This window comes from Neophocaena asiaeorientalis, unplaced genomic scaffold (genome assembly GCF_003031525.2).
Source record: "Neophocaena asiaeorientalis asiaeorientalis breed wild unplaced genomic scaffold, Neophocaena_asiaeorientalis_V1.1 scaffold102, whole genome shotgun sequence".
Classification (NCBI taxonomy): Eukaryota; Metazoa; Chordata; class Mammalia; order Artiodactyla; family Phocoenidae; genus Neophocaena; species Neophocaena asiaeorientalis.
In genome coordinates this window covers 3,738,935-3,763,979 of record NW_020175078.1, presented here as the reverse complement: position 1 = coordinate 3,763,979, position 25,045 = coordinate 3,738,935, and the positions used below count along the sequence as shown (strand labels likewise).

General features: G+C 37.0%; 1 protein-coding gene across 2 annotated transcripts in view; it reads right to left on the bottom strand.

Moving 5' to 3' along the window:
* The window catches only part of DARS1 (aspartyl-tRNA synthetase 1), a 67,633-nt gene that overhangs the window by 28,923 nt on the left and 13,665 nt on the right, over positions 1 to 25,045 (bottom strand). For both annotated transcript variants that reach the window (XM_024764121.1, XM_024764120.1), the window contains exons 4-5: positions 20,602 to 20,704; positions 758 to 860 (exon numbers count right to left, since the gene is read on the bottom strand). In XM_024764121.1, the coding sequence (XP_024619889.1) occupies positions 758 to 860; positions 20,602 to 20,704 (206 nt within the window). The remainder of the gene's footprint in view (positions 1 to 757; positions 861 to 20,601; positions 20,705 to 25,045) is intronic.

Here is a 25,045-nt window from a genome sequence, read left to right as displayed (position 1 = left end):
TGTTTTATACTTTTCCGTATGTGACTATGGTAGATGTACCATGTCAACAAGCCTGGGCAAGCCTGCTGGATGAGGAGAGGCCATGGGGAGATGTCCCAGAAATATCAGTGACCCCAGGCAATGTCATGTGGTACAGATGAGCCATCCCAGATAGGCTGACCCTCATTTCCAAACTGCACAGAATCATGAGCAAATAAATGTTTTTGTTGTTTTAAGTCGCTAAGTATTGAGGTGGTCTGTTATATAACAAAAGCTAACCGAGTTAGTAATCAATTTATAAATCTCAATATTTTACATCAACTCTAATTATTAAGAATATATAGGGATTTCCCTGGTGGTACAGTGATTAAGAATCCTCCTGCCAATGTAGGGGACACGGGTTCGAGCCCTCGTCCCGGAAGATCCCACATGCCGCGGAGCAACTAAGCCCGTGTGCCACAACTACTGAGCCTGCGCTCTAGAGCCCGCAAACCACAACTACTGAGCCCACGTGCCACAACTACTGAAGCCTGCACGCCTAGACTAGAGCCCGTGCTCCACAGCAAGAGAAGCCCCCGCAATGAGAAGCCCGTGTACCACAACGAAGAATAGCCCCCGCTCACCACAACTAGAGAAAGCCTGCACACAGCAACGAAGACCCAACGCAGCCAAAAATTAATTAATTAAAAAAAAAAAGAACATATAGACTTGATGTGACTAGTGATAAGAACTAGTTCATCTATTTCTGTATACAATTTTATATTTTGAAAAAAATTACCTTTTGAACATGTAACTCTACATCCTGCTGCGTACAGCTTCCAATTTTCTGATTCACTTTTCTCACAACACCTTCCACATCTATGATGCTCTCTTTGTTAATGCTGTCGAAAGAAAAAAATGTCCAACTTTAATCATCTCATCAGAGGTGTCAGAATTCACTTGGTGTTGCAACTGTGAAGCTGAATACATTAAACTCTTCTTTAACACAGTAAGCCACTTGAGATAAAGCCAGTCTCTTTAACCTATTTACATTAAGCTACTATGTAGCACACCTTGTGAGATTTCTTGAGGAGATGATTTTCCAGATTCCATAATTTAGTTACCATGTATAAAATACTCTAGACATCAGAGGTAACAGGACCAGCACTGAACTGTGAAAAAGTCTTTCAATTATTTTTTTATTTTATTTTTATTTTAATATTTATTTTATTTGGCTGCACCGGGTCTTAGTTGCAGCAGCAGGACCTTCGTTGCCATGTGTGGGATCTTAGTTGTGGCATGTAGACTCTTAGTTGCATCATGCATGCGGGATCTAGTTCCCTGACCGGGGAATGAGCCCAGGCCCCCTGCATTGGGAGCTTGGAGTCTTAACTGCTGGACCACCAGGAAAGTCCTCAATTATTTATTAAAGAACATTTCCCTGCCTATAGTTGAAATTTACTAAGATCAGCATTTCCTATAAGGAGAAACATTGGCTTCAGTAAATGCAATTACTGGTATGTAATGGAATTAAATAATAGAATGTCAACTGAAAAGATTTCAAGGTAATAAGAGGACATTAGGGTGCTGCGATTAAATCCTCATTGCCTATAGTTTCTGAGTACACACTGTCATTGGATTTGTGACAGACAGCCTATTGGACTGTGTAATTCTAGATAAGAATATCTATATGAAGCTTAATATATACTAAGAATAAAATAAATGCATCTCCTGACCAGTTTAATTCTATAACAAACTTGAATTTTGAACACCAGACACTCAAATTCTGAGATAATTCATTATTTGTGTCATAGTACATTTGTGGAAAAGGATAAGATTTAACTTTCAGATCTTGGAGAGTGATGTCGGTATGATGGCAGCTCAATTGGCCAAAGGCAATTCCCCATGTAAAACTATTAATTCAAACTCGCAGGGGCTTCCCTTTGGATTTGTGACAGACAGCCTATTGGACTGTGTAATTCTAGATAAGAATATCTATATGAAGCTTAATATATACTAAGAATAAAATAAATGCATCTCCTGACCAGTTTAATTCTATAACAAACTTGAATTTTGAACACCAGACACTCAAATTCTGAGATAATTCATTATTTGTGTCATAGTACATTTGTGGAAAAGGATAAGATTTAACTTTCAGATCTTGGAGAGTGATGTCGGTATGATGGCAGCTCAATTGGCCAAAGGCAATTCCCCATGTAAAACTATTAATTAAAACTCGCAGGGGCTTCCCTGGTGGCACAGTGGTTAAGAATCCGCCTGCCAATGCAGGGGACACAGGTTGGAGCCCTGGTCCGGGAAGTCCCACATGCCACGGAGCAACAAAGCCCGTGTGCCACAAATACTGAGCCTGCGTGCCACGACTAATGAAGCTCATGCGCCTAGAGCCTGGGCTCTGCAACAAGAGAAGCCACCGCAATGAGAAGCCCGCACACCGCAACGAGGACCCAACGCAGCCATAAATAAACAAACAAACAAATAAACAAATTTATTTAAAAAAAAACCTCTCAGGTGGTAACTGGAACTGTAGAAGTGAGGTGAAAAGAGAAGGAAGGAAGAAAAATGCCAAAGTGACAACTGGGAGAGAGTTGATTTCCTGCGGCAGCTGGCATAACAGAAAGGGCAAAAATGGATTAGGAAAATCTGTCCTGGACTCCCTGTTTACCTGCTGTCATAAGCCCCAGTTAACTTTTGTGTTATGGTCTCACGGCTCAAGTCCCTACTTAAAATCCTGCAAGATGGATGACCAGAATCTAAACAAAGCAAAGCAACAACAAGATATAACTTTCCTAAGAAAAAGTCTATTCATTCTGATAAGGAACTGGGTCCTCAGTAGTTGTGGTACGATTTGACAAGATTCCAGAAATCTAACAATACTTATTTTACACAGGAGAACACTAAAATCCATTTCAAGAAACATTTGGGTTGGAAAAGAATCATAATGAAGATAATAGGTGAAAAATGGTGAACTAAGACAGAAAAATTTTCACTTTGCTACACTGCCTGGAGTTCAATAATGTCTGTTACCAACCACCTTAAAAAAAAAATCAACAGTACACATACCTCTTGCACTCTCATAAATCTTTTGCACTAGATCTATCACCTAGTATCTAGCGAAAAATCTTGTGTACTGAAGAAACTCAAAATTTATTATGGTAAAAGAGGTGGTTGGTGAACTAAAATAAGACTCCTCTGAGACATGAGGGATCAAGAGGCTTCAGTTTATTGATAAAACTGGGAATCTTTATTCAGTATGACTGCCACCTACCATTGCTTCATCTGTTTGCATGGGTAAGCTTGATACCTGAGTATATAATTCAGATCTTGTGAGAATTCTGCTGCTTATCTCACATGTTTCTATGAGGAAGGTTTTCTCTTCCTTACTGATCAGTGTATTGCTTCATGGAGTAATCTGACCTGCCCCTACTAGAGCCCCACCCTGAGACAGTCCAGCTATGTCCCTGACTCACTTGGTTCTCTTATCTCACCCCCTTGGACTCCCTAGTAAGAGGCCTTCCATTATAAGGAAGTTTTCTTCAAGCCAACTTCACGTTAAACACATCTACTCTTTAAGGATTGAGCACTAAGCAAGTGTCCTTCCAAAAAGAAGCTGGAATGTGGTCAAATACACTGCCCAAGGCTAGCTAACAGTCCAATCAAAGAAAACAAAATTTTCTTTTCTTCCTCCCTAAAAAGTAACCAGATGATGCCTTTTATCCAGAACCTGAAACTTGAAACTAAGACTACCTTTAGTTCATTAATTCAATATTATGTGCTAAAATACTTCAACAGCTAGACTAGAAAACTACCACTAGTTTAAACATTGTTTCCAGTACTAAACAACTGACAAAAGAACTTCTGAAAACCTGACATATTTCTAAGCTAGGGCCAAAGCTAAACTTCTGCTATCACAAATTGCTCTACTGCATAAATCAGAAAGAAGGTAGGCTTTAACTAGATATAGAAGATTCCTATAATTAATTTTTTTGCCCTTCCAATCTCAGTATTTTTCCATATTATTTCTAGCAGCTATATACTATTAATAGAATAGCAGACTTAGATCTTGGTAAAATAATTTAGTTCTAATATCTCTATCTCTATATCCTCATCTATATCTATCTATCCCTATTGTTGATGTGAATGAATTCAGAAGAAAAAACATTAAAACAAAATTAAAAAGAGTCAAATTTCTGAAAAAGGGTCAGACTAGAACTTGTTAGTTAAAACTAGTAAAAGATTATGCGGTCTTTATGTGTATACGTGTGTGTATAATTAGACTCAATACAAGAGGTACTGGAATACTTGAATAAGCTAACTGCCAATAGAAGGATAAAATTCCAGTTTGTAGAAAAAGTCTAACATGATTTTAACTGACACTGTGTGTTAAGATGGCTTAATACTATATTGTGTATAGACTACAGCTTGACTGCTGCCATAAAAAGATCCTATTAAAGTCTGTGTTACATTTTGAAACAAATATGTCACTATGTCTTGTTATGTATAACAGGCAACTAAAAGCCTTCGGTTTTTATAGACCATATGGCAGGAAAAAAAAAAAAAATCCATGGTGGAAGCTCCTGGGAGCTTCCTGGGAACTACTTTATAGTAGGAGAAATGGATGAAGTAAATTAAACATAACTTTTCAAGAGCTGAGTCAGCTATTTTTATTATTACCAACACCTCCCAAAACACACTGTCACAGCGTTTTTTCATACCTCTTTCATTTTCCAAACACCCTTTTACCCCCTGCATATAAGGAACCACTCCACAAATAAAATTAGTAGAGCCTTGATATTAAAAATGCCTTAATAAGCACAAAAGATTTTATGTCATCTATTAGGAACTGTCAACCGTTCAATTTCATTTGTTTACTTTGAATGTAAACTGCCTTTAGGAAAAAAAATGTAAAAACCACCATTCTTTATATAAAGTATATTATAAAAATATTTTGAGTGAGCTTTTTCAATTTTTAAACAAATGATATAATGTATGAATTACTGAAGCAATTATAAAACATGCAACTTGGGGCTTCCCTGGTGGCACAATGGTTGAGAATATGCCTGCCAATGCAGGGGACACGGGTTTGAGCCCTGGTCTGGGAAGATCCCACATGCCGCGGAGCAACTAGGCCCGTGAGCCACAACTACTGAGCCTGCGCGTCTGGAGCCTGTGCTCCGCAACAAGAGAGGCCGCGACAGTGAGAGGCCCGCGCATGGCAATGAAGAGTGGCCCCCGCTCGCCGCAACTAGAGAAAGCCCTCGCACAGAAATGAAGACCCAACACAGCCCAAAATAAATAAAATAAATTTTAAAAAAACAACAAAAACCCCACACCACTTGGGGAAAAAAACAAAACAGTACTCAGTTATCTGAAGGAATAAAATACCATCTTTCCAACATGAGTGCCATACAGTTTACTATTTAGGGCCTCCCTAATAACCACAGGGATACTTCTGTTATCTGCAGTTCTATCAATCTTGGTTGTAAGTTTTCATGTCTATATTACATAAGAAGCGACAAACTAAACAAAGGTTTGTTGGAACTATTAGAAGTAGGCACAACTGTTATATTAAGTAACAGCTGACTGCTGAAGAATATATATTAAAAAACAAAGCAAAACAAACAAAAACATGAAAGTGGCAAACAACACATTATAATCTAGCACAGTAATAGACGTTCACAATAGTGGCCTTGTGCCATTAAGAAAAAGGAAGAATGTAAAAAAACAGGCTTCAAAGATTCTGTTAAAGTTGTCAAAATAGTTTCAGTACTTGAAGGAAGTAAGCTTCACAGTCTAAAATAATGCACTACTGTGTACTGCCTTATCCTTTAATGTGGTATATCATCACATACACACTGCAAACCTACAGTGGGTATTATGCATTGTAAAGAGATTAAAAAAAACAGATACACAAAATTTGACTATGAAGCATTAGGGCTGATTTCTTATCAAATACAGCAGAATTTATCCAATACTGGCCTCTTCAAATTGACTACTCAAGGTAAGGACGTAGGGGTTATAAACACATTTCAAAATCAGCACTGCCTAAAACAATCTTAAAACAACTTATCTGGAATTACTTCTTGGTTTTGTCACACAAATCAGTTTTTGGGGGGCAAATCTCACTTATACCTATTGTTTACTATCCTTCAGAAATGCTGAAGATCATGACAGAACTCTAGATGGGAGAGAAGAAGAGACTTAAAAAAAAAAAACCAAAAAGCTAAATGAATGGCATTAGAGGTCCAAGGAAGTAACATGTTTCAAAAAGGAGAGAATACTTAAATATATAAACTATAGGGTTAATAGACAGACATTAACCTCATATATACGCTTAATAATGACAGCTATAGATAGTTAATATATCAACTATAGGGTTGAGCAGCTATCTACAAACATATTTTTTTTTTTTTTTTTTGCGGTACGCGGCCCTCTCACTGTTGTGGCCTCTCCCGTTGCGGAGCACAGGCTCCGGACGCGCAGGCTCAGCGGCCATGGATCTCGGGCCCAGCCGCTCCGCGGCATGTGGGATCTTCCCAGACCGGGGCACGAACCCGTGTCCCCTGCATTGGCAGGCGGACTCTCAACCACTGTGCCACCAGGGAAGCCATACAAACATTTCTGATAATTTGATTTACTTTACCAGTAAAAAAAAATGGGGAGTATGCACCTCAATATGTATATATTTTATTTATTTTAAAATTATATACATGTAAATATTAGCTTTAGGCAAATATAAACTTGTGGAGAGATTCATAATTAGCAATAATGATCCATAATTAGCAATAGCAAATCCATACTTCACACAGTTTTCCTGATAATTTCTATCTAGCTAGGGGAGTACTGAAATCTTGTCAGATCTGATTGGATTATCATTAAAACACCACCACCACCACCACCACCACCACCACCACTTCATATGGCTGATACAAAGATCCCACACTGTAAGTGTCAGTGTTAACATTTTCTTGTTGTGCGTATGTTTTAAGTTTTATCTTCATTCTATAGTCTCTTGATAGAAATCCTTTGTCCATTTTCTGAGGGTCAGTCTGTTATTTTAATAAATATAATCCCCCCAAACCAGTTAGCCAGGCCCAGTAAACTTCAATTGGCTACAATATGTTGAAAGTGAACCAGAGAGTTGGGGTACCAGTGTTAGCTCCTTTGTGTTACTGGAATCCTGCAGTCTTCTTTCAGAGGCTTCACATGCTATAGGTGACATGTGACCTTCTGAGATGCAATCCAAGTGATAGGCCCAGTGTTTATCTATAAATTAACTATTAGAAAAACCCAAATTTTTGCTTACACTTTTAGATCAAAAAGAAAGGAAGGAAAGGAAAGAAACAAGTTTAATTCTTTTCTTTCCTTCAGTGGGTAATCTTGAGCAAATCACACTTTGGAGAACACTGGGATAGGGCATAAGAATCACAATGACTGAGAAAAGGCCGTTGGTGCGGGTAGCTGATTTATAGGTGAAAAGGAATTTAACAGTATGGGACTCTAGTCAAAGAGGTCACCATCTTGCATACAAATGGTGGAGAAACAGATCTGGGAAAGAAATACTTCATCTATTTTTTTGTCACTGGGTCCCAGTGGGAGGTTCTGACTCTGACAAGTCCTTTTGGAGAACAAAGAATAATCACCCCCAATTCACACTACCCCTCACCAGTGAGGGATGGAAAATGGCAAGGTTTGTTCTTATATTTTTAAGTTATTTTTTAAACAGTGTTTTCTAAACATTATTTCAAAAACTTATTTTTTTATTGTAAAAGAATATACTTTTTTATTGTTAACAATTCCAATGTTAAATAACGTGTAAATTTAAAATTTTAAGTTCCCCATCATATACCCAACCCCCTCTTCCTATAATCACTGTTTACCATACTCCTCCACATTTTTTCTCATTTGCAAAAAATATGGAATGCATCGTAAATTTTGTGTCATTCTTCTACATTAGTTTTGTTCATGTTCTCCGTATTTAAGGTTGAAGAAGCAGTTTTATTTTTACAGCTCTAACGAAATTGACCTTAATAGATACAAATACCTAAAGTATTATTATTCCCATGTCACTTTGGCAATTTCCTTTTATGTTCCAGTTCCTGTGTGAAGGTAGGTGCTACTAACAATTTATAGTTGAAAAAACTGAGACTCTGAAAGGTCAAGTAATTAGCCCAAGACCACACAGCTAGTAAGATCATGTACTGATTACTGCACTCGACAGTTCTGTTACAGACTCACAAATTAGCACCAAATTTTAAATACTCCAGAATGCAACATCAGCTCACTTTGAAATAATGCACTCTCATTTTTAGAAGCTCATGAGCTGCCAGATTCCTTTATAGCTTATGTGAAAGAAACTGAAAATAACAGCCCCTTCACAAATAGTTTTCAAAATGCCCAAGAATCATACTGCCCTCTCCGGTAACGCTGATGTATCTTGATGTTCTGTTGTTGCCAGCCTCAACATATATACATCAGAATCTTTGTATAAAAGAGAATAAAGTTATTACTTAAAGTTATATTTAGCTTAGAAGAATTAATTCCATAAACTAGGAACTTTTTTTTTTTTAACTAGGAACTTTTGACACCAGATTTTAGACCTACTTTTTTTTTTTTTTTTGCAGTACATGGGCCTCTCAGTCTTGTGGCCTCTCCCGTTGCGGAGCACAGGCTCCAGACGCGCAGGCTCAGCGGCCAGGGCTCACGGGCCTAGCCGCTCCGCGGCATGTGGGATCTTCCCCGACCGGGGCACGAACCCGTGTCCCCTGCATCGGCAGGCGGACTCTCAACCACTGTGCCACCAGGGAAGCCCCCTAGACCTACTTTTAAAGCACATATTCATCAAAGTTTTCAATATAAATGTTGAACTGGACAGAGCCAATATAGTTCTGTTTCTGATCCAATAGATTAAGTACCTCATTCCAACAAAGAGGTATAAACTATCTGGGTACAGTTGTTCAAAAAGGTGCAATCCAGAACACTACAATAACCTCGCCTATGTTCACCAACTTATCCACATGATGCTCAAGGGGTACCCAAATGCACACCACCCTCTGGGCCTCAACTGTGGATGATATATACATATACTTCCATCATAGGACCTGTAACATGCCTCTGCATGCAGTTGTTTATTTTTGTCCTGTCCCCAAATTAAGTTCCTTATGTGATATAGAGTCACTGAATACCCGAGCCTAGCATAGTGTCTAGACTGGAGCAGGTGCTAATAAAAGTTTTCTAAATCAATGAACCTTCTTCTATTATTTTGATATTTACAGTTCTAAAAATTAATGTATAAACTGAAAATTTAACCTACCAAGTAAGTAAAATAGTTATTTTCAGGTGAAAGATCTAGAAAGGAAAGAAAATAAACTTGTATGTAGCTAGGTGACTCATTAAAGAATGAGAAACATATTTGTGACTCACAAGCTACCAATAAATAACCTAACCACAATGACTAATATGAAGAAAAAGAAAATAAAATACATACATATACAAATATTACAGCCTGAGTAAGCCTTTTATTCAGAATCCGAACATCGCTATGCTAGGGGTGGGAGGTGTTACATAAGCACAAATAGCAAAATTCAGTTTTTAACACCTGCACTTCAAACGAACTGTAGCCTTTTACAACACTTTAATTTTAAACTTAAAAACCTGCATTTACATTCACTACAGTGAATACAGTTTACATTCACTATAGTCCTTAATAGCAGTCAATACAAAAAGGCCTACAGGGCCACCTTGAAAAAAACTTGTCTTGGGCTTCCCTGGTGGCGCAGTGGTTGAGATCTGCCTGCCGATGCAGGGGACATGGGTTCGTGCCCGGGTCCGGGAAGATCCCACGTGCCGCGGAGCGAATAGGCCCGTGAGCCATGGACGCTGAGCCTGTGCGTCCAGAGCCTGTGCTCCATAATGGGAGAGACCACAACAGTTAGAGGCCTGTGTACTGCAAAAAAAAAAAAAAACACTTGTCTTTTCAAGGCTCAACCATAACTAACACAAACTACTCTGCTCATTATTTTTAAATGGCACTAAATAAACAATAATTTTAAAAGGAAAAAAGGGATGACTTCTTGCCTCAGCTCAAACACCAGCTACTAAACATTAGAACATTAATGTCAACATAAGATGGGGATCCAGAAACACTGGCCTGGATAGGTATCCCATCTTCCTGCTTCCAGACAAATTTCATTTAAAGACCTCAAACCATTTCAGATACACAATTAAGAATCCGTTCTTAAAGATCTCTAGGGAATGAGATGTGCCAACCTTCCCATGTAACTCATTTAGTTGTTTCATTTCTGTATGCATTTAACCATAAGAAAATTGATCTTTCCAACAAACTGATTAAAATAATGTGTTGAAGAGTCCTGTGGCACTTAAATCCAATTAGTGAGTCAACTTTTCGGATCAGTATTTTGATGAATTGGATATTCCTAGGAAAGATAATTTTGGGAAAACTGACCCCATATTAAGCTTTAATGTAGCTCTTAAGGAAAATACTAAAAAGCTAGAAACTGCTAGTGGTACAATCTAGTCAGTAAGGGAGAGATAAACACCTCAGATTTAATATCTAAAGTAAATGCTAAGATAGTTATCTATTTAAGATATTAAAAGTGACCTCATAGTTTGCCTCTTAAATGATTAGGAAACCCCAGCTGGAACTATCTGATTTGATATTTTTAATAGTGGAGTCCTTGCTTTTTTCCACCTGGTATATGGCCAGAGGGAATAGAGTTAAATGTAGGGCCTCATGGAATTAACATATAAATACCATTATTTCTCCCACTTTTTTGTGTAGGAGTTCACATGTTTTAAATGTCCAGCCTCTTTGGCTTGCCCTTCAAGACGGAAATACCTTGAGAATAAATAAACAGTCCTTAGGCACTCCCCTAGCACTAAAGATAATTACAAGCATTTAATATAAAAAAAGATCTAACACAGTATGAAAATTAAATGAGGATTAGAAATGGCCTTTTCCTCATGAATGTATTTCTAGCTATGCTGTTTCCTAGACCAAAGATTCTAGCAGAATGGTTAGTTGGCTTACTAACTAATCTGCTAGCCTCCCAGAGTGAATGTGTTACTAAATATTCATTTGAATTATCTCATGTTTCACTGATCCTCAAATTTCTAAAGTAAGCTAAAAACATCTATAAGTAAGAATTTTTGCTTTATTTAATAAGTAATAGAAGCCACTAGCATTTATATGTTGCTGTTCATATGCTGGTTTTTTTTTTGTTGTTGTTGCTGTACGCAGGCCTCTCACTGCTGTGGTCTCTCCCATTGCGGAGCACAGGCTCCAGACGTGCAGGCTCAGCGGCCATGGCTCACGGGCCCAGCCGCTCCGCGGCATGTGGAATCCTCCCGGACCGGGGCACGAATCCGTGTCCCCTGCATCGGCAGGCGGACTCTCAACCACTGCGCCACCAGGGAAGCCCCCATATGCTGTTTTTAATCATAATAGAAGGCTGATAATATATTAAGCAATGAAACTCACAGAATTTTCCAAATTTTTATTTTCTTATTATAATTATACTCAGAAACTAAGGGATAAAGAGGAATGAGATCCTGAAGAGTTCAGTGAAACAATGAAAAGAGGTGGCCTATAAACCTCTATTTTCATTACAAAAGTGGAATATATTCTACTGGTCCCAGCTGAGGAATAAAAATCAACTGCTCTGCCACAAATACACAATACACTCTTTAAGCTTGGTGTTAGATTATGGAATCAAGAGTATATGGGGCAGGGAGTTAGTAGGGCATCTGCAGGGCAAAAGAAACAAAGAGACAGAGAACAGTGGATAAGGATGCAGTGAGAGTAATTGTAGGAATGGAAGTGGCGTTGTGTGAAGTCAAAAGGGGACAGAAAAAACTAGGAGAAAATGGGGAGATTGATAAAAAAAATACAAGCCTTGATGAGGTCCAACAGAAGATTAGGAGGCATTAGAGGTAGAAAGGTGGAAATTATGGTTAGAGAGAATGGCTACTGGAGTTTAAAACGAAATTCTAAGGGGCAAAATCCAAGCTGTGGCCACAGAAGTGAGCTGTCAAAGTGAAGCAATGGTGAAGACAGGGGAGGAAAAGTAAGGAATTTTAAGGCCAACTTGTTCCATATAGTCACTTGTGAACATTTAGAATGAGAGGATGACTTGGAAGAGGAGGAGCAGAATCCTATCAGCCAGAAAAATAAAATGGTTTCAGTAAAACAACCTATTTCAATCTTTGGGCTTTTCATGAACTCAAAAGGTTGGAACTTCTCTCCAATTTACTCAACATAGTAAGCAAGTTTAGGAGATACTACAGCTGTCTATCCAAATCCCTCTCCCCTTCTTCATTGCTAACAGAACCCCACCCCTGTTCAGTATCCACACTTTCCCTGGCCAAGTGCTCTAAGGGAAGCTGAGCCCATCCAGCTCCAGAGAGTGAATTGTGTTTAGTCCCAGCCCATCCTGGGAATTTACTCCAGATTGATGGTGCCTTTTCCACAGAGTTTCTCGAACTAGAAACTCTGAAGGCATTTTCCACTTCTTTCTTTTCCTCACCTCCACACATAAGCAGTCAGCAAACAGATAAGACTCTTATATTTGGACCCACTCACTGCACAAGAACCATTACCTCTTTTAAGAGTATAGTTTTGCTTTAACACTTGTTTTGAAAATGTGAATTAATTCCAACACAATTGATCTATTAGTTATCAATCTGAGCATAATGAGAATTTTGTGTTTGCCTATACCAGATTTCACCTGTGAGAAACACTAGGTCAATGCAGACAACTGTACTCAGGTGAACTTAGCCACACAGGAATACATAAAACACACACACCTCAAACATCTACCTGCGTTACAAGCCACACCCATCCCCACCTGGTGGTCCAACTTTCCTTCCAATTTCAGACAGCCTTCCTTGTACCACTTGATAATAATTTCCAAGCTGCAACTCTTCTGATACCCACTTCCACTCAGAAACAGTATGTCTTTGTAAAGATAAAGTGAGAGATTTATTGTATTCATGTGTTTCTCCACCATTCAATATGTATAAAACTATTCTATGTTTTTAATAAAATTAGGTTCTTTTTATAAAACTATGTCACTGGTGAAGGTTGTTTTTGTTTTTGGCTGCACCGTGTGGCACGCGGGATCTTAGTTCCTCGACCAGGGATCAAACCCATGTCACCGGAATTGGGAGTGCAGAGTCTTAACCACTGGACCGCCAGGTAAGTCCCTGAACTTTTTGACTGTTGTGCTATTTACCTATTTTCTGCACAAAACTTAAGGTTTTTATTTCATACTTTTGCATAGCACAGTATTTTTTTAGGAATGCATTTATTACAATAACAGAACTGACTGAATATTAGCACCACTCTACAAAAAGTTAACCCAAAAGGACACCCATACCTCAACGTCTAAGATCTCCTCCTTTGCTGACAACAGAGCAATTCTAGCAGACAGAAGTTTAGTTTGTACAAGTGTGTTACAAAGAGCGTGATATGTTAAGGAACAGTATCAGTTATCCATACAGCCAAGCTCTTTCATTTCCTTCCTGAGTCCAGAATCTTGGTAAAGGATAAATTCCTATTTTAAATTCTGAGTGTGGTCTTATTTCCACATCACTTGCATACACCACACAGCTGCTTTGTTGAGTGACTTTGTGTTTTACTTCTCACAGCAAGAGCGATAAGAATATGTATAAGATGCACTGTGTGGCAGTGCTGATGATGATAAGGAAAAGGCAACAGATTAAGCAAAAGAAGATGTAAACTTGCCTAGTGAGTTTTAGGTTTCATATTTATAATTATAGCTATCAAATATTTTTATATTAAAATTATTCAAGAAAAATAACTGTCTTTGCAAACATGAAACTCTCTACTTTCTAACTACCTTCCCCCCACCCCACTGTTTTTATTGCATGCTTTTTAACAATGGGGTGATTCCTTAGGAAGGCAACTACTGCTTTATGCTAGAGGAGACAAGCTCATTAGCATTACTGATGGTTAGAAAAACATTTCATTCCTTCTTTGGAACTGTTTTTAGCATCAATGTATGACAACACAAAAATCTTTTTTTATTACTTTATTATCAGCTATACTTTTTAAAACCAAAATTATTATTTTTCACCAGTTTTCGTTCTCAAAAACTTGGGGACAGTATTTAAAAGTCATTATCACCCTCAAGAAAAAAAATAGCTATCTACTCCTTGAGGATATATACCAGGATACACTGCACACTCTAGAAAAGACACTTTTGAGGCAAAAAGCAACAGGGTTTCCCTTTCCCAGTCACCAACGTATTTCAATGACATTAAGGTTGTATTCTAAGTGAGCTACATAATGTGGAGGGCTTTGAACTAATATCCTTATGTAACCTTAGAGAGGCAGGATGACACAGAAGCATGAGCCTAGAGTCAACGAGACCTTAGTATTTTAAGTATCAACGTTCTTATCTGTAAAAAATGAATAGACAAGAAAAAAAAAAAAAGACAAAATGGTATCCACACCTCACAGTACTGCTATGAGGACCAAGGGGGAAAATGCAAGTATGGCACTCTGCAGCTCCATACTTAGTATACAGTAACAGTTAGCTATTATTGCTGCTACTGTTACAATCAAATCTGTTATTTCCCCTGTACATGAGATAGGGAAGCTACTGGTGACCACTGCACTGAACCTTTACTGGGGTGCACCCCATAAATATAAAAATTCATGGTAGATACTGGAAAGCTTGGCAAGATAAAGTAAGGGCAACCATCATACTAAATTTTAATTGTAGATTAAGTTTCTTAAATATTAAAAATAATTATTTCACATGCAATAAAAGTCCAAGTGTAGGTGTGTATGGGGGAGCTTTTTCCCATGGCCTTTCATTTAAAAAATATAAGGTCACTGAAGGGTACCCCATCATAATTTATATAATCTACTCAATATACACAAGATAATGATGGGAGGTTAGCAGCATATGCTTTGTATGAATAGTGTTTTTACCTTTTATTTTACATTGTTTTAGGCACCACAGTTTTAAGCCCCTCAAAGTGCGTTTTTATACTAGATTGTCACAATAAAGGCCTAAAATATGTAAGAAATCCTATTCTATATTGATATATGCTGACTGTTATTATTAATAGTACAGATAAACTAGAGAGTTGGTGAAAGCTAGCTGATGACCAAAATTATAATTTTAGGCAGTCAATAGCTCATATATTTCAAAATGATTTCCATTTGATTCTTATCTACCCCCTTCTTCTCGCTCCCTCAAAAATGAATAATGGTGAAAAAGACATATTCTAAGTTTTTCTTTCTCATATTTACATATTCTAATAGCAACAAAAACTATTAAAATTTAAACACTTACAGAAACTTGAGTATTAAAAGTTTTCAGCAAAACTGGCAACAAATTTATTAGGTTTCTGGTTGTCAGAAATAATCTGTTGAATATTACTGTACTCAATGAGGAATGAGCTCCACAGATCTACACAGCTACCCATATTCAAATTAATAATTTTAAAATCCTGGGCAAGGTATAGTAAAAGATTAGTTGAAAAGAGGACAGGCTATAAAGTTGCTACATACTAGTTTTTCAAGTAACGTACCAACATAAAATGCTTTGATGATATAAACTAACAATTCATTGAGGCAAAGAACTCAAAATGCCCAAACATGAGAAACCATGTATTTGCCAGTTAAATCAAAACAGCACCCATAAAACATCAATTGTGTAAATATTTTTTGAAATAATAAACCACCTTTTCACAATAAAAATCTGTATTCCAATTCCGAGACAGGCACAAACTTGGTTTATATGTCAAGTAACTTCTTTCAATTACAGTGAATTAGTGCCACACCTAATCTCAGACTTTAATATTTCCCAGGCAAGTAGAAATAAAAATGTTCAAAGAAGGGTCTTAGCTGTAAAGAATGAAGAAAGACTAACATACAGTAAACAATTTATGAAGTCATGTGCCTAGTCAGTGAGGAGCTGAGTCTCTGGGCCACTCTTACATTCCATTGCCCATTGGCAAGTTGTAGAAGTTAAAGGTTTAAATCATCCTGGTAGTTCTATGATGACTTATTTTGTGAACCCAGTTTTCTTCACCAAAACCCCAAGAATTTTAAGTTCAAAATAAGCTTGGTAAGAATTAAGCACAACTAAATATGGCATAGATCAGTGGCCTCTCTTGGCAATATCAGGGACCCTCAGTAAACACTTAAACTAGTTTTATCATGTTACTTAAATACCTACAAGTATAAAACTAGTAGAAATAAATGCCTTATGGTTATAGCCCTTAACTTGAAATCAAAGCGAATTTTTACAGTCTTTTTTTTTTTCTGGGCCATGCTGCTCAGCTTGTGGGATCTCAGTTCCCAGACCAGGGATAGAACCCGGGCTCATGGCAGTGAAAGTGTGGAGTCCTAACCAATGGACAGCCAGGGAACTCTCCTCAAAGCAAATTTTTAAAGAAAATTGAAACAAATATTAAAAACAACAAAATTCAAATTAACAATATTAATTTAAGGTTTGTTAAAACTAAATTGCTGACAGTTGGTTTACTGTATAAAGCTGTAGCCTCATATCCAGTTCTAGATTTAATTTTCTGTATTTTTATTTTAATACTAGTAATATGAAGAATGCTTGTTCATAATTCCACAAAACATTAACTTTGAAGTTGACTCAGGATAACTTGGCCTCATAATTAACCAAAGTCCTGCAAAGAGCAACCAAGAATGACAATTTAAATATCAGTTGATAATTTTATAAAACTATCTTATTCCAGTGAAAGTTAATAATATAGTATTGTTAATTGAAATTTGAATCAAATGGGTATCTAATCTGATAAATACTAGAACTGGAAATAGAAACATTTTTCCTTATATGGAAACGATTGTACTATTAGTCATATGCTGCCCCTATACAGATGAAAATAGGATTCAATAAATATGCTTGAGCGGCACAGGCTTTAAAGTTCATAATACTTAACTACCAAGTACCACCTAGTAACCCAACTTGTCAGCATGTCGCTATTCAAACTACAGTGAAATCTTCATTTGTACAGAACATGGATATCATCGGCTTCAGCTGGCATGAACACAATTTACACAGCAGTTCTCTGCTGTAAGTTAGCCTATAAAATGATATGGCATAGTATCCTTATGTAACTTTAAGATAATCACCAAAATGTACACTAAAATTTAAAAAAATATAGAAAACTTCCAGTCTCCCAAGAACACATTTGTGGACCCCAGAGAAATGAAAAGAGAAACCAATCAGTGAGGATCATGAAGAACATGGGCTTAATAAGCTAAGTGACAAAGAATGAGGATTTAATGAATAAAACTAAAGTCTTTAAAATAAGAAGTAAAATTAGAAAAGAGGTCATTGTAGACATGGAGAGACTGTCCAATCTGAAGCATGTATATTGAGAAATAGTGGGAAATAACAGGGGGAACCACCACGTAGAATTAATATTGAACATGGTTGGAAATAGGAAGCCATTAAAGATTTTAGATAAAAATAGCACTTACAAAGAAACTTCTGGCAAGTATGGACTTTTTTTTTTCAGTACGTGTGCCTCTCACTGTTGTGGCCTCTCCCGTTGTGGAGCACAGGCTCCGGATGCCCAGGCTCAGCGTTCATGGCTCACGGGCCTAGCCGCTCTGCGGCATGTGGGATCTTCCTGGACTGGGGTACGAACCCATGTCCCCTGCATCGGCAGGTGGACTCTCAACCACTGTGCCACCAGGGAAGCCCAAGTATGGACTTTTTAAGAAAAGGATTTTGAAGGATGAAGAAAAAAACCAACACATCTTTTTCCTAAAAGTTCTGAAAGTTCTTTATATTTATATTACAGTTTCACTTGATTTATTATTATTTATAAATAGAGCAGGTAATTTTCTAAGTAAAATTTTTCTGTTCTTGATTTTCTTCTTTAAAAATTGGTACTTTGAATATAAGATCATACTACTGCCTTTCTATCAGAAAGGACATGTGCTTTACACTTGTTACCAAGGAAGATCAGGATTTCTGAACTACCTTAGAAGTATAGCAAAATCACATAAAGACAAGCTGACTGACATACCAGAAGCAACAAATCATGTTCCTAAGAAAACTATCTTATCAACCAGCCACAAAGATTAAAAACTCATCATTTTTCACCATAGGGAGTCATGAGAATTTTCCTTTTTCACAAGGTAGCAAAAACTATTAACACATTTATTGTTAATAACTCAGGATAGATACCTTAACATATGAGTAGTGCCGAAAGTTAAATAATTGTAACTTAAGTTCCACATGTTAAACCTATTGTATAAAATTGGGTCCATTCGCCTGTATATAACCAGTCAAAGGCTTTATAATATGCAACAGCTCTATTATGAAACCATCTTTTCCCACACATTACTAATTATATAAAGTCCAGTTTTTTAAATGGACTAAAAATAGCTACATGTTCTTTGCTTTAAAAAAGAAATCAAAGTCACAACTTAATTGTTAAACCTGAATTAAGATTAAAATCAGATCTCAGGAATCCCCTGGCAGTCCAGTGGTTAGGACTCAGCTCTTTCACTGCCGGGGCCTGGGTTCAATCCCTCGTTGGGGAGCTAAGATCCTGCACGCCCAGTGAGGCAGCCAAAAACAAAAACAAAACAAAGAGATTACAATCAGATCTAGATCTTGATTGAGTTCCATCCACTTCAAGATTATGAAATCCAGGTTAAATTATCTAAATTCTTCCCTTATTCTAAAAAAAGGATCACGCATACACTATCCCTTTTAGATAAAAGCCTTTTTTAACATATATTATAAGGGCATTAGTGAACTAAGTTCTGTGTGCAAGTATCTTTTCCAGCTGGTAAGCGTTGGTTGACATCTGATATGGTCAATTGCTGTCAGTCAAGTCCCAGGAGTTTCTGAGAAGATCCAAAATAAGAAATAACTATTTGTGGACTACTTTAACGTGTCTGCCTCTAGAGATATCAAATGAATTGACTGTTCTCTTGATAGTAGAATGCCTCTTAGTGATTAAGGGTAAATGGGATTTCCAAAAGACTTTCAGACGATAATCCTTCAAGAATGTAATATGGAGGTTATAATGCAGTTTAACAAAAAAATATATTCTATATGAAACTATCAGTTTCATATATTAGTTTTCAGAACCAATTTAATATATAAAAGACAGAGGCCATAAAGTTTGTTGACTCAAAGTTGACTTTTCCCCAGTATTTTCCAGTATATTAAATATAATTTAACATATATGTCTGTGGTTTTCAGGGGCTCTCTGTGTAGACAAAGTTTATTTCTAGGGACCACATTTACTATGTCCCACTTCATAGGATACAGATTGACCTGAAAAGGCTAGGTGACAAATGCACCCCACAAGCATATACCCTTAAGGACTAGGTATTAAAACAACAAATCTAATCACCAAATGATACAGGTAGAAGAGATGAAAGTGACAGTCTCTGGGCAGCAGGACTGGGAGATAGGGAGAGGTAGGGCTAGTGGTACTGAGACCTCTGAGCACATCAGTAAATTGATGTAATTAATGGCACTGGAGTCTTTAAACCAGAGGGCAGGTATTGCTATGATACAATAAAACTAAATTGGATAAATAAATCTGTTAACCAAAACCAGTTGGTAAGCATCCATTATATGTAAACCACTGTGCTGAGGGAGTCAGGGAAGGCCCAACCATAAATTAAGATATTAAATTAGATGAGTTTTTAGTCTCCTTCTAAGTTCTAAAATTGATAATTCTATCTATATTAACTCGTCTTTGAAAGCGAATATATATATATATATATATATAAATAACAGAGATAAAAATCAATAATTTACTCAACTGAATTTCTTTTAAAAAATATTTATGCCTATGAAGTACTCTACTACTTAAAATTTTCCATTTTTCTGAGTCTTCTTTGATCATTATCATGGAAATAAAATTTCAATTGAGAAAAACATGCAAACAAAACTAGCCACATCACCAACTCTTATTACCTTAGAGCTCCAGCAGGCACAACCACTACACTATCTCTGTATCCTGCCCCTTGTAAATTGAACAAAACAATGAGCTTCTATAGGAACCCTGAGCCAGACAATAATACTTTTATGATGGAAAAAAAGCAAACTTTACTTTTTTTTTTAAACTTTTTTGGTGTCAAAGCTAAAAGCTGTAACATGTTAGCGCATTTGTTTTACTTCTTCAGGATGGAATCATTTGCAAAATCACATTCTTTTATTTTAAACACTTCTATTATTTACTTAGAAAACTTGTTGCTTAATATGCAAATCTCAAACTAGGCGAGGGAGGGAGGAAATGAAGCTCAACAAACACAACAAAATAAAGTTGCTTTGCAGTGTTGACGCTGCCAGGCTTTTTGTAACTCTACTTGAAAGTAAATGTGACTTGTCTGTAGAGAGTGCTGCTTCAGCAGTTCCAAATGAATTTCAAGTCTGTGCTCCATATTTTCTCTTTTATAACTTTAATGTATTCAGCAACACTGAACTGACAATTTAAATAACTACATTTTTAAACAAAGGAAGCGTTGATGTTAATGCATGAAAATGGTCCAAAGCCCTGGGAGCCCCGGTTCCCACCACTGTTTATTCTGACAACAGGATATAATTGCTTACTTACTTGGCAGCAAATTTAACCATCTGCTTGCTTGCGTGGTCTCCCACGGCTGCAAGAGCCTGGACATTAAACTGCTGCTGACGTAGGACTAAGAAGCACTGCTTCCCTGAAGAAGACAGAAAGTACGTAAGGACATGCTACTCCAGGTTTTACAAAGAAGAAAAATGCTTCTCTACTTTATAATTGGGCCCAAATTTACTATCCCCAACAGGGACATACACATAGGTATCTGGCTTTGACAGCCAAAATTCCCATACTCAGTTAACAAGCTTTAAAGAAACCCAAGTTTCTCCTACGCTTTTAAAATGCTTGTTATGAGGATGTAGGCAAAGCACCAATTTCAAAAAATATTATCAACCAAGAAAATTATTTTGTCATTGTATGGACTTATTAAACAAATTTCAAGTAACTTCAGATCACTTTCAACATTCATTCAATAGCTAGTATATTCTACAGGCAAAGGTACTATGCTAACCATCATAAGAGCCTCAATGATGCAACCATAAAAGTAGTAATAAAGTGCTTAGTCACAATAACATAAACATTCTACGGGGGTGGTTCATTTTATTTCCTACCAAAGTACATTTCAAAGAGCATTTAGAATAACAGGCTAGCTTACTTCCTGTTCTATTTTTCTCATTTTTCCTTTTTCGTCTTCCTAATTCTTCATCCTTTATAATAGTTCCACTTTTTTTTTTACTCCAAGTAGTTTTTTTTTTCTAATTTTTAAAAAATTTTTATGTTTTTGGCTGTGTTGGGTCTTCGTTGCTGCGCAGGGGCTTTCTCTAGTTGCAGCAAGCAGGGACTACTCTTCGTTGCGGTGCGCGGGCTTCTCATTGTGGTGGCTTCTCTTGTTGCGCAGCACGGGCTCTAGGCACGCGGACTTCAGTAGTTGTGGTACGCGGGCTCAGTAGTTGTGGCTCGTGGGCTCTAGAGCGCAGGCTCAGTAGTTGTGGCACACAGGCTTAGCTGCTCCGCAGCACGTGGGATCTTCCCAGACCAGGGCTCGAACCTGTGTCCCCTGCACTGGCAGGCGGATTCTTAACCACTGCACCACCAGGGAAGCCCTACTCCAAGTAGTTTACTTTGTCTATAAAAGATCATTCTCTTTATGCCCTATAACTAGTTTAATTTCTACATAATACTGGGCCTCTTGACCCCCCCTCCTTTCATAAGCAACTGTCATTCCTTATTCTTAACCTTTTGAAAAATAATATTCATAACAGATCCAGTCACTCACCGTCTTTGTGACAGGGCTTTTCTCCAAAGTATATCCTTTTTAAAAGTCTCTGATCAAGTTTTAGGAAACTACTTCCTCATAAAACACGTTAAATCTTTTCCAGACCACTTTTTTCATCAGATTGTCTTTCAAAACGTCAAAAGGTTTTGTTGTTTAAACTGAGAATTATTTTTACACTGAGAATTAGCTTTGCCTCCCCTGGTCCCACCAAAAAAAAGCAAAAACGTAAGCAAACTTATAGTTAATACTTTCAACATACAGTTTTGAAATGCAAATCTGAGAGCAACTGTGAGGTTAAAAAAAGGTTGCAAACAGAGTGCCAAGATAGACACAATCTATGGACTTCCAAGTCATATATGATTGACATATTCTTACCACTAAATAGATTTTATTTTCCCTTTCCTTTGGAGTATGATCCAGTCGCTAAGTAAAATCTTAAAAAAGAAAGTTACACGAACTGAACAAGTTCAAAGGGATTTTAAGATGCTGAATGGATAGAGAAATCTGCAAATGAATCAAATGACATTATCCCAAGAACTACTGAAACCACAGCCAGATATTAGCCCACTTAGAACAGAATGTTAGCATGAAATGGAAGGTAACGTGCATGATTTAGTAAGTACTTTAGCTGCTTTAATAGTGCAGACAGAGGAAGCACTGACCTGGCTGCACTACAAAGCAATCTTGTGATGAACTCCAGTGCTACACAAAGAACTTGAGAGAGAATGGAGGGCTCTATAGTACTTATAAAGGGTGAGCACAGGAAAATATCTTTAGGTCAGCACTAAGGGGTGACATTTAGTGTAAGGGTTTGGTAAAGAGTAAAATCTTTTAAATCAAAAGACATAGGATCATATCCTATCATTTCCTATGAAGGGGCCTATTGGAAAATATTAAACTAATTATGTCTCAGTTCTTCATCTGCAAAATGGGAGAAAATAACAGTATATTACTCATGGGGTTTTCTTGAGTTTTCATTTATAATCTTGAAGATTATATAAGTAATAAGTTTAGAGTTGTGACAGGTACCCAATTAATGTTAACTGTGAATTAATGTTATTAATTAATATTAATCGTTATTACTATTACTAATAGCACCACTGCCACTGCCACCTACTTATCTGAAGACTGATGACCATTTCTGTTTCACAGCTGAATTACTATGTCCAAAAACTATGGTGGGTGCTGGGAACACAAAGTAAATATTTGTGACACTCGTGATAGACTATTACGTGAAAATAGTGATAAAGCCATACAAAGAGTACAATCATAAATTTTTGTAAGAAAGATATTAAAATTGACTGTGTAAGAAAAAACCATCAAAATGTGAAGTTGATGGTATAGGAAGAAAAACACCAAAATGTGGCTACTAATGGATGGGGAAATCACAGGGAATTATTCTGTTCTTCATATTTTCTGAACATTCTGCAATAACCATGTACTACTTTCCAAATCAGAAAAACTATTTTTTAAGAGAACAATACAGTCAAAGAGGTAGGTACAAAAGAAACGTAAGGGTTGAAAGAAAATCGTGGCCATGTTCCAGATTCAACACAAGCAGTGAGTAGAACCTGGGAAGTTCAAGAGGCTAAACATAGAAGCAAATGCACTCCCAAGACCTGACATGCCTGCTAGGGAAAAGAAATCATGAAATCAATGGTTATGGGTAAAGTAAAGAATGTTCACTGTTCTCTTTTAGTGTTTAATGTGTTTATTGTATGTAATTCTAAGAATTAAACCTTATTTTTTAAAAAAGCCAATAGATGGGAGGAAAAGGGTGGAGAGGTGAGACCTCAGCATATCATATTATAAACCTACAGTAAGTAAAAATGTACAGAAACAGCCAGATTAATGCAGCATAAGAAAGAAGTGAGAACAGACCCTATTAGAGCAAAGAGATTCTAATTGTAGATGGCATTCAGGAGATAAACTAAAAAACTGAGTAAAAACTGGAACTGAATATCAAAGTGTACAATAGAAAAGGGGAGGACTTTCTAAGTAGAGCAAAAAAACCACTCTGGGAAAAATATATATAATTGCTGAATGACACATAACCTATATGAGTCAACATCTTTAATACATAAAGATCTTAAAGATGTATGAGTAAAGAACACTGAGATCCCAATAGATAAATGGGTAATGGACTAGAACAAATACTCTAAAAGAAAAAGAAAAAAACCTAGTAAGTAAACATAAGGAGAAAAATATTACTGGAAACGAAAGTAATGCAAGTTGAAGCAAACAATGATGATGACCCATTATACCGCTCATACTAGTAAAGATTTAAAAATATACAATATCATACAATGCTTGGGAGAATTAAGTGAAAACCGTTCCTCCATAACTTGTTGATAACAAGGTAAACTTGTACAATGCTTTCAGAGATCAATTTGGCAGTGGGCATTAAAAATGGGCTTAAAATGTTCTCTGATTCAAGAAATACATTTCTTAGAATATATGTTAAGGAAATTAAGTATGGAAAGTCTTAGTGACAAAGATGTTCATAAAAGAACTATTTAAATAAAAGAACTGAGGTTCTATTATTACTCTCTATTTATGTAGTCTTCACTACTGCAACAGATGTGAACTCTAGTGCTATGGTCCCAAGTTTTTCGTGTTCAAAGCACTTCTAAATACTAGAACCTTGAGATTTCTCTGGTGGCACAGTGATTAAGAACCCGCCTGCCAATGCAGGGGACATGGGTTCGAGCCCTGGTCCGGGAAGATGCCGTGGAGCAACTAAGCCCGTATGCCACAACTACTGAACCTGTGCTCTAGAGCCCGTGCACCTAGAGCCGGTGCTCCATAACAAGAGAAGCCACCGCAGTGAGTAGCCCCTGCTCACCACAACTAGAGAAAGCCTGTGTGCAGCAATTAAGATCCAATGCAGCCAAAAATAAATAAATTTATTAAGAATAAATAAATAAATAAATACTAGAACCTCGATGGTACACTCAGAAAGACTTTTAAAAGACTTTAAAAATTAGTACTGGTTTCCTGGTAAACAGAGCTGTCCACTCAGACTACCTCTTATCAAGTATTTTTGACACCAAGTTCTTGAAAGGTGTTAGTAAACAAAATTGTTCTTTGTCTCTGGTCGGTGATACACTGCAATTCAATGTCTTGCAAGGCATTTTCTTACAGACATTGGTGAGTGATAACAAGGGGCAATGTGTGTGTGTGTGTGTATGTGTGTGTGTGTGTGTG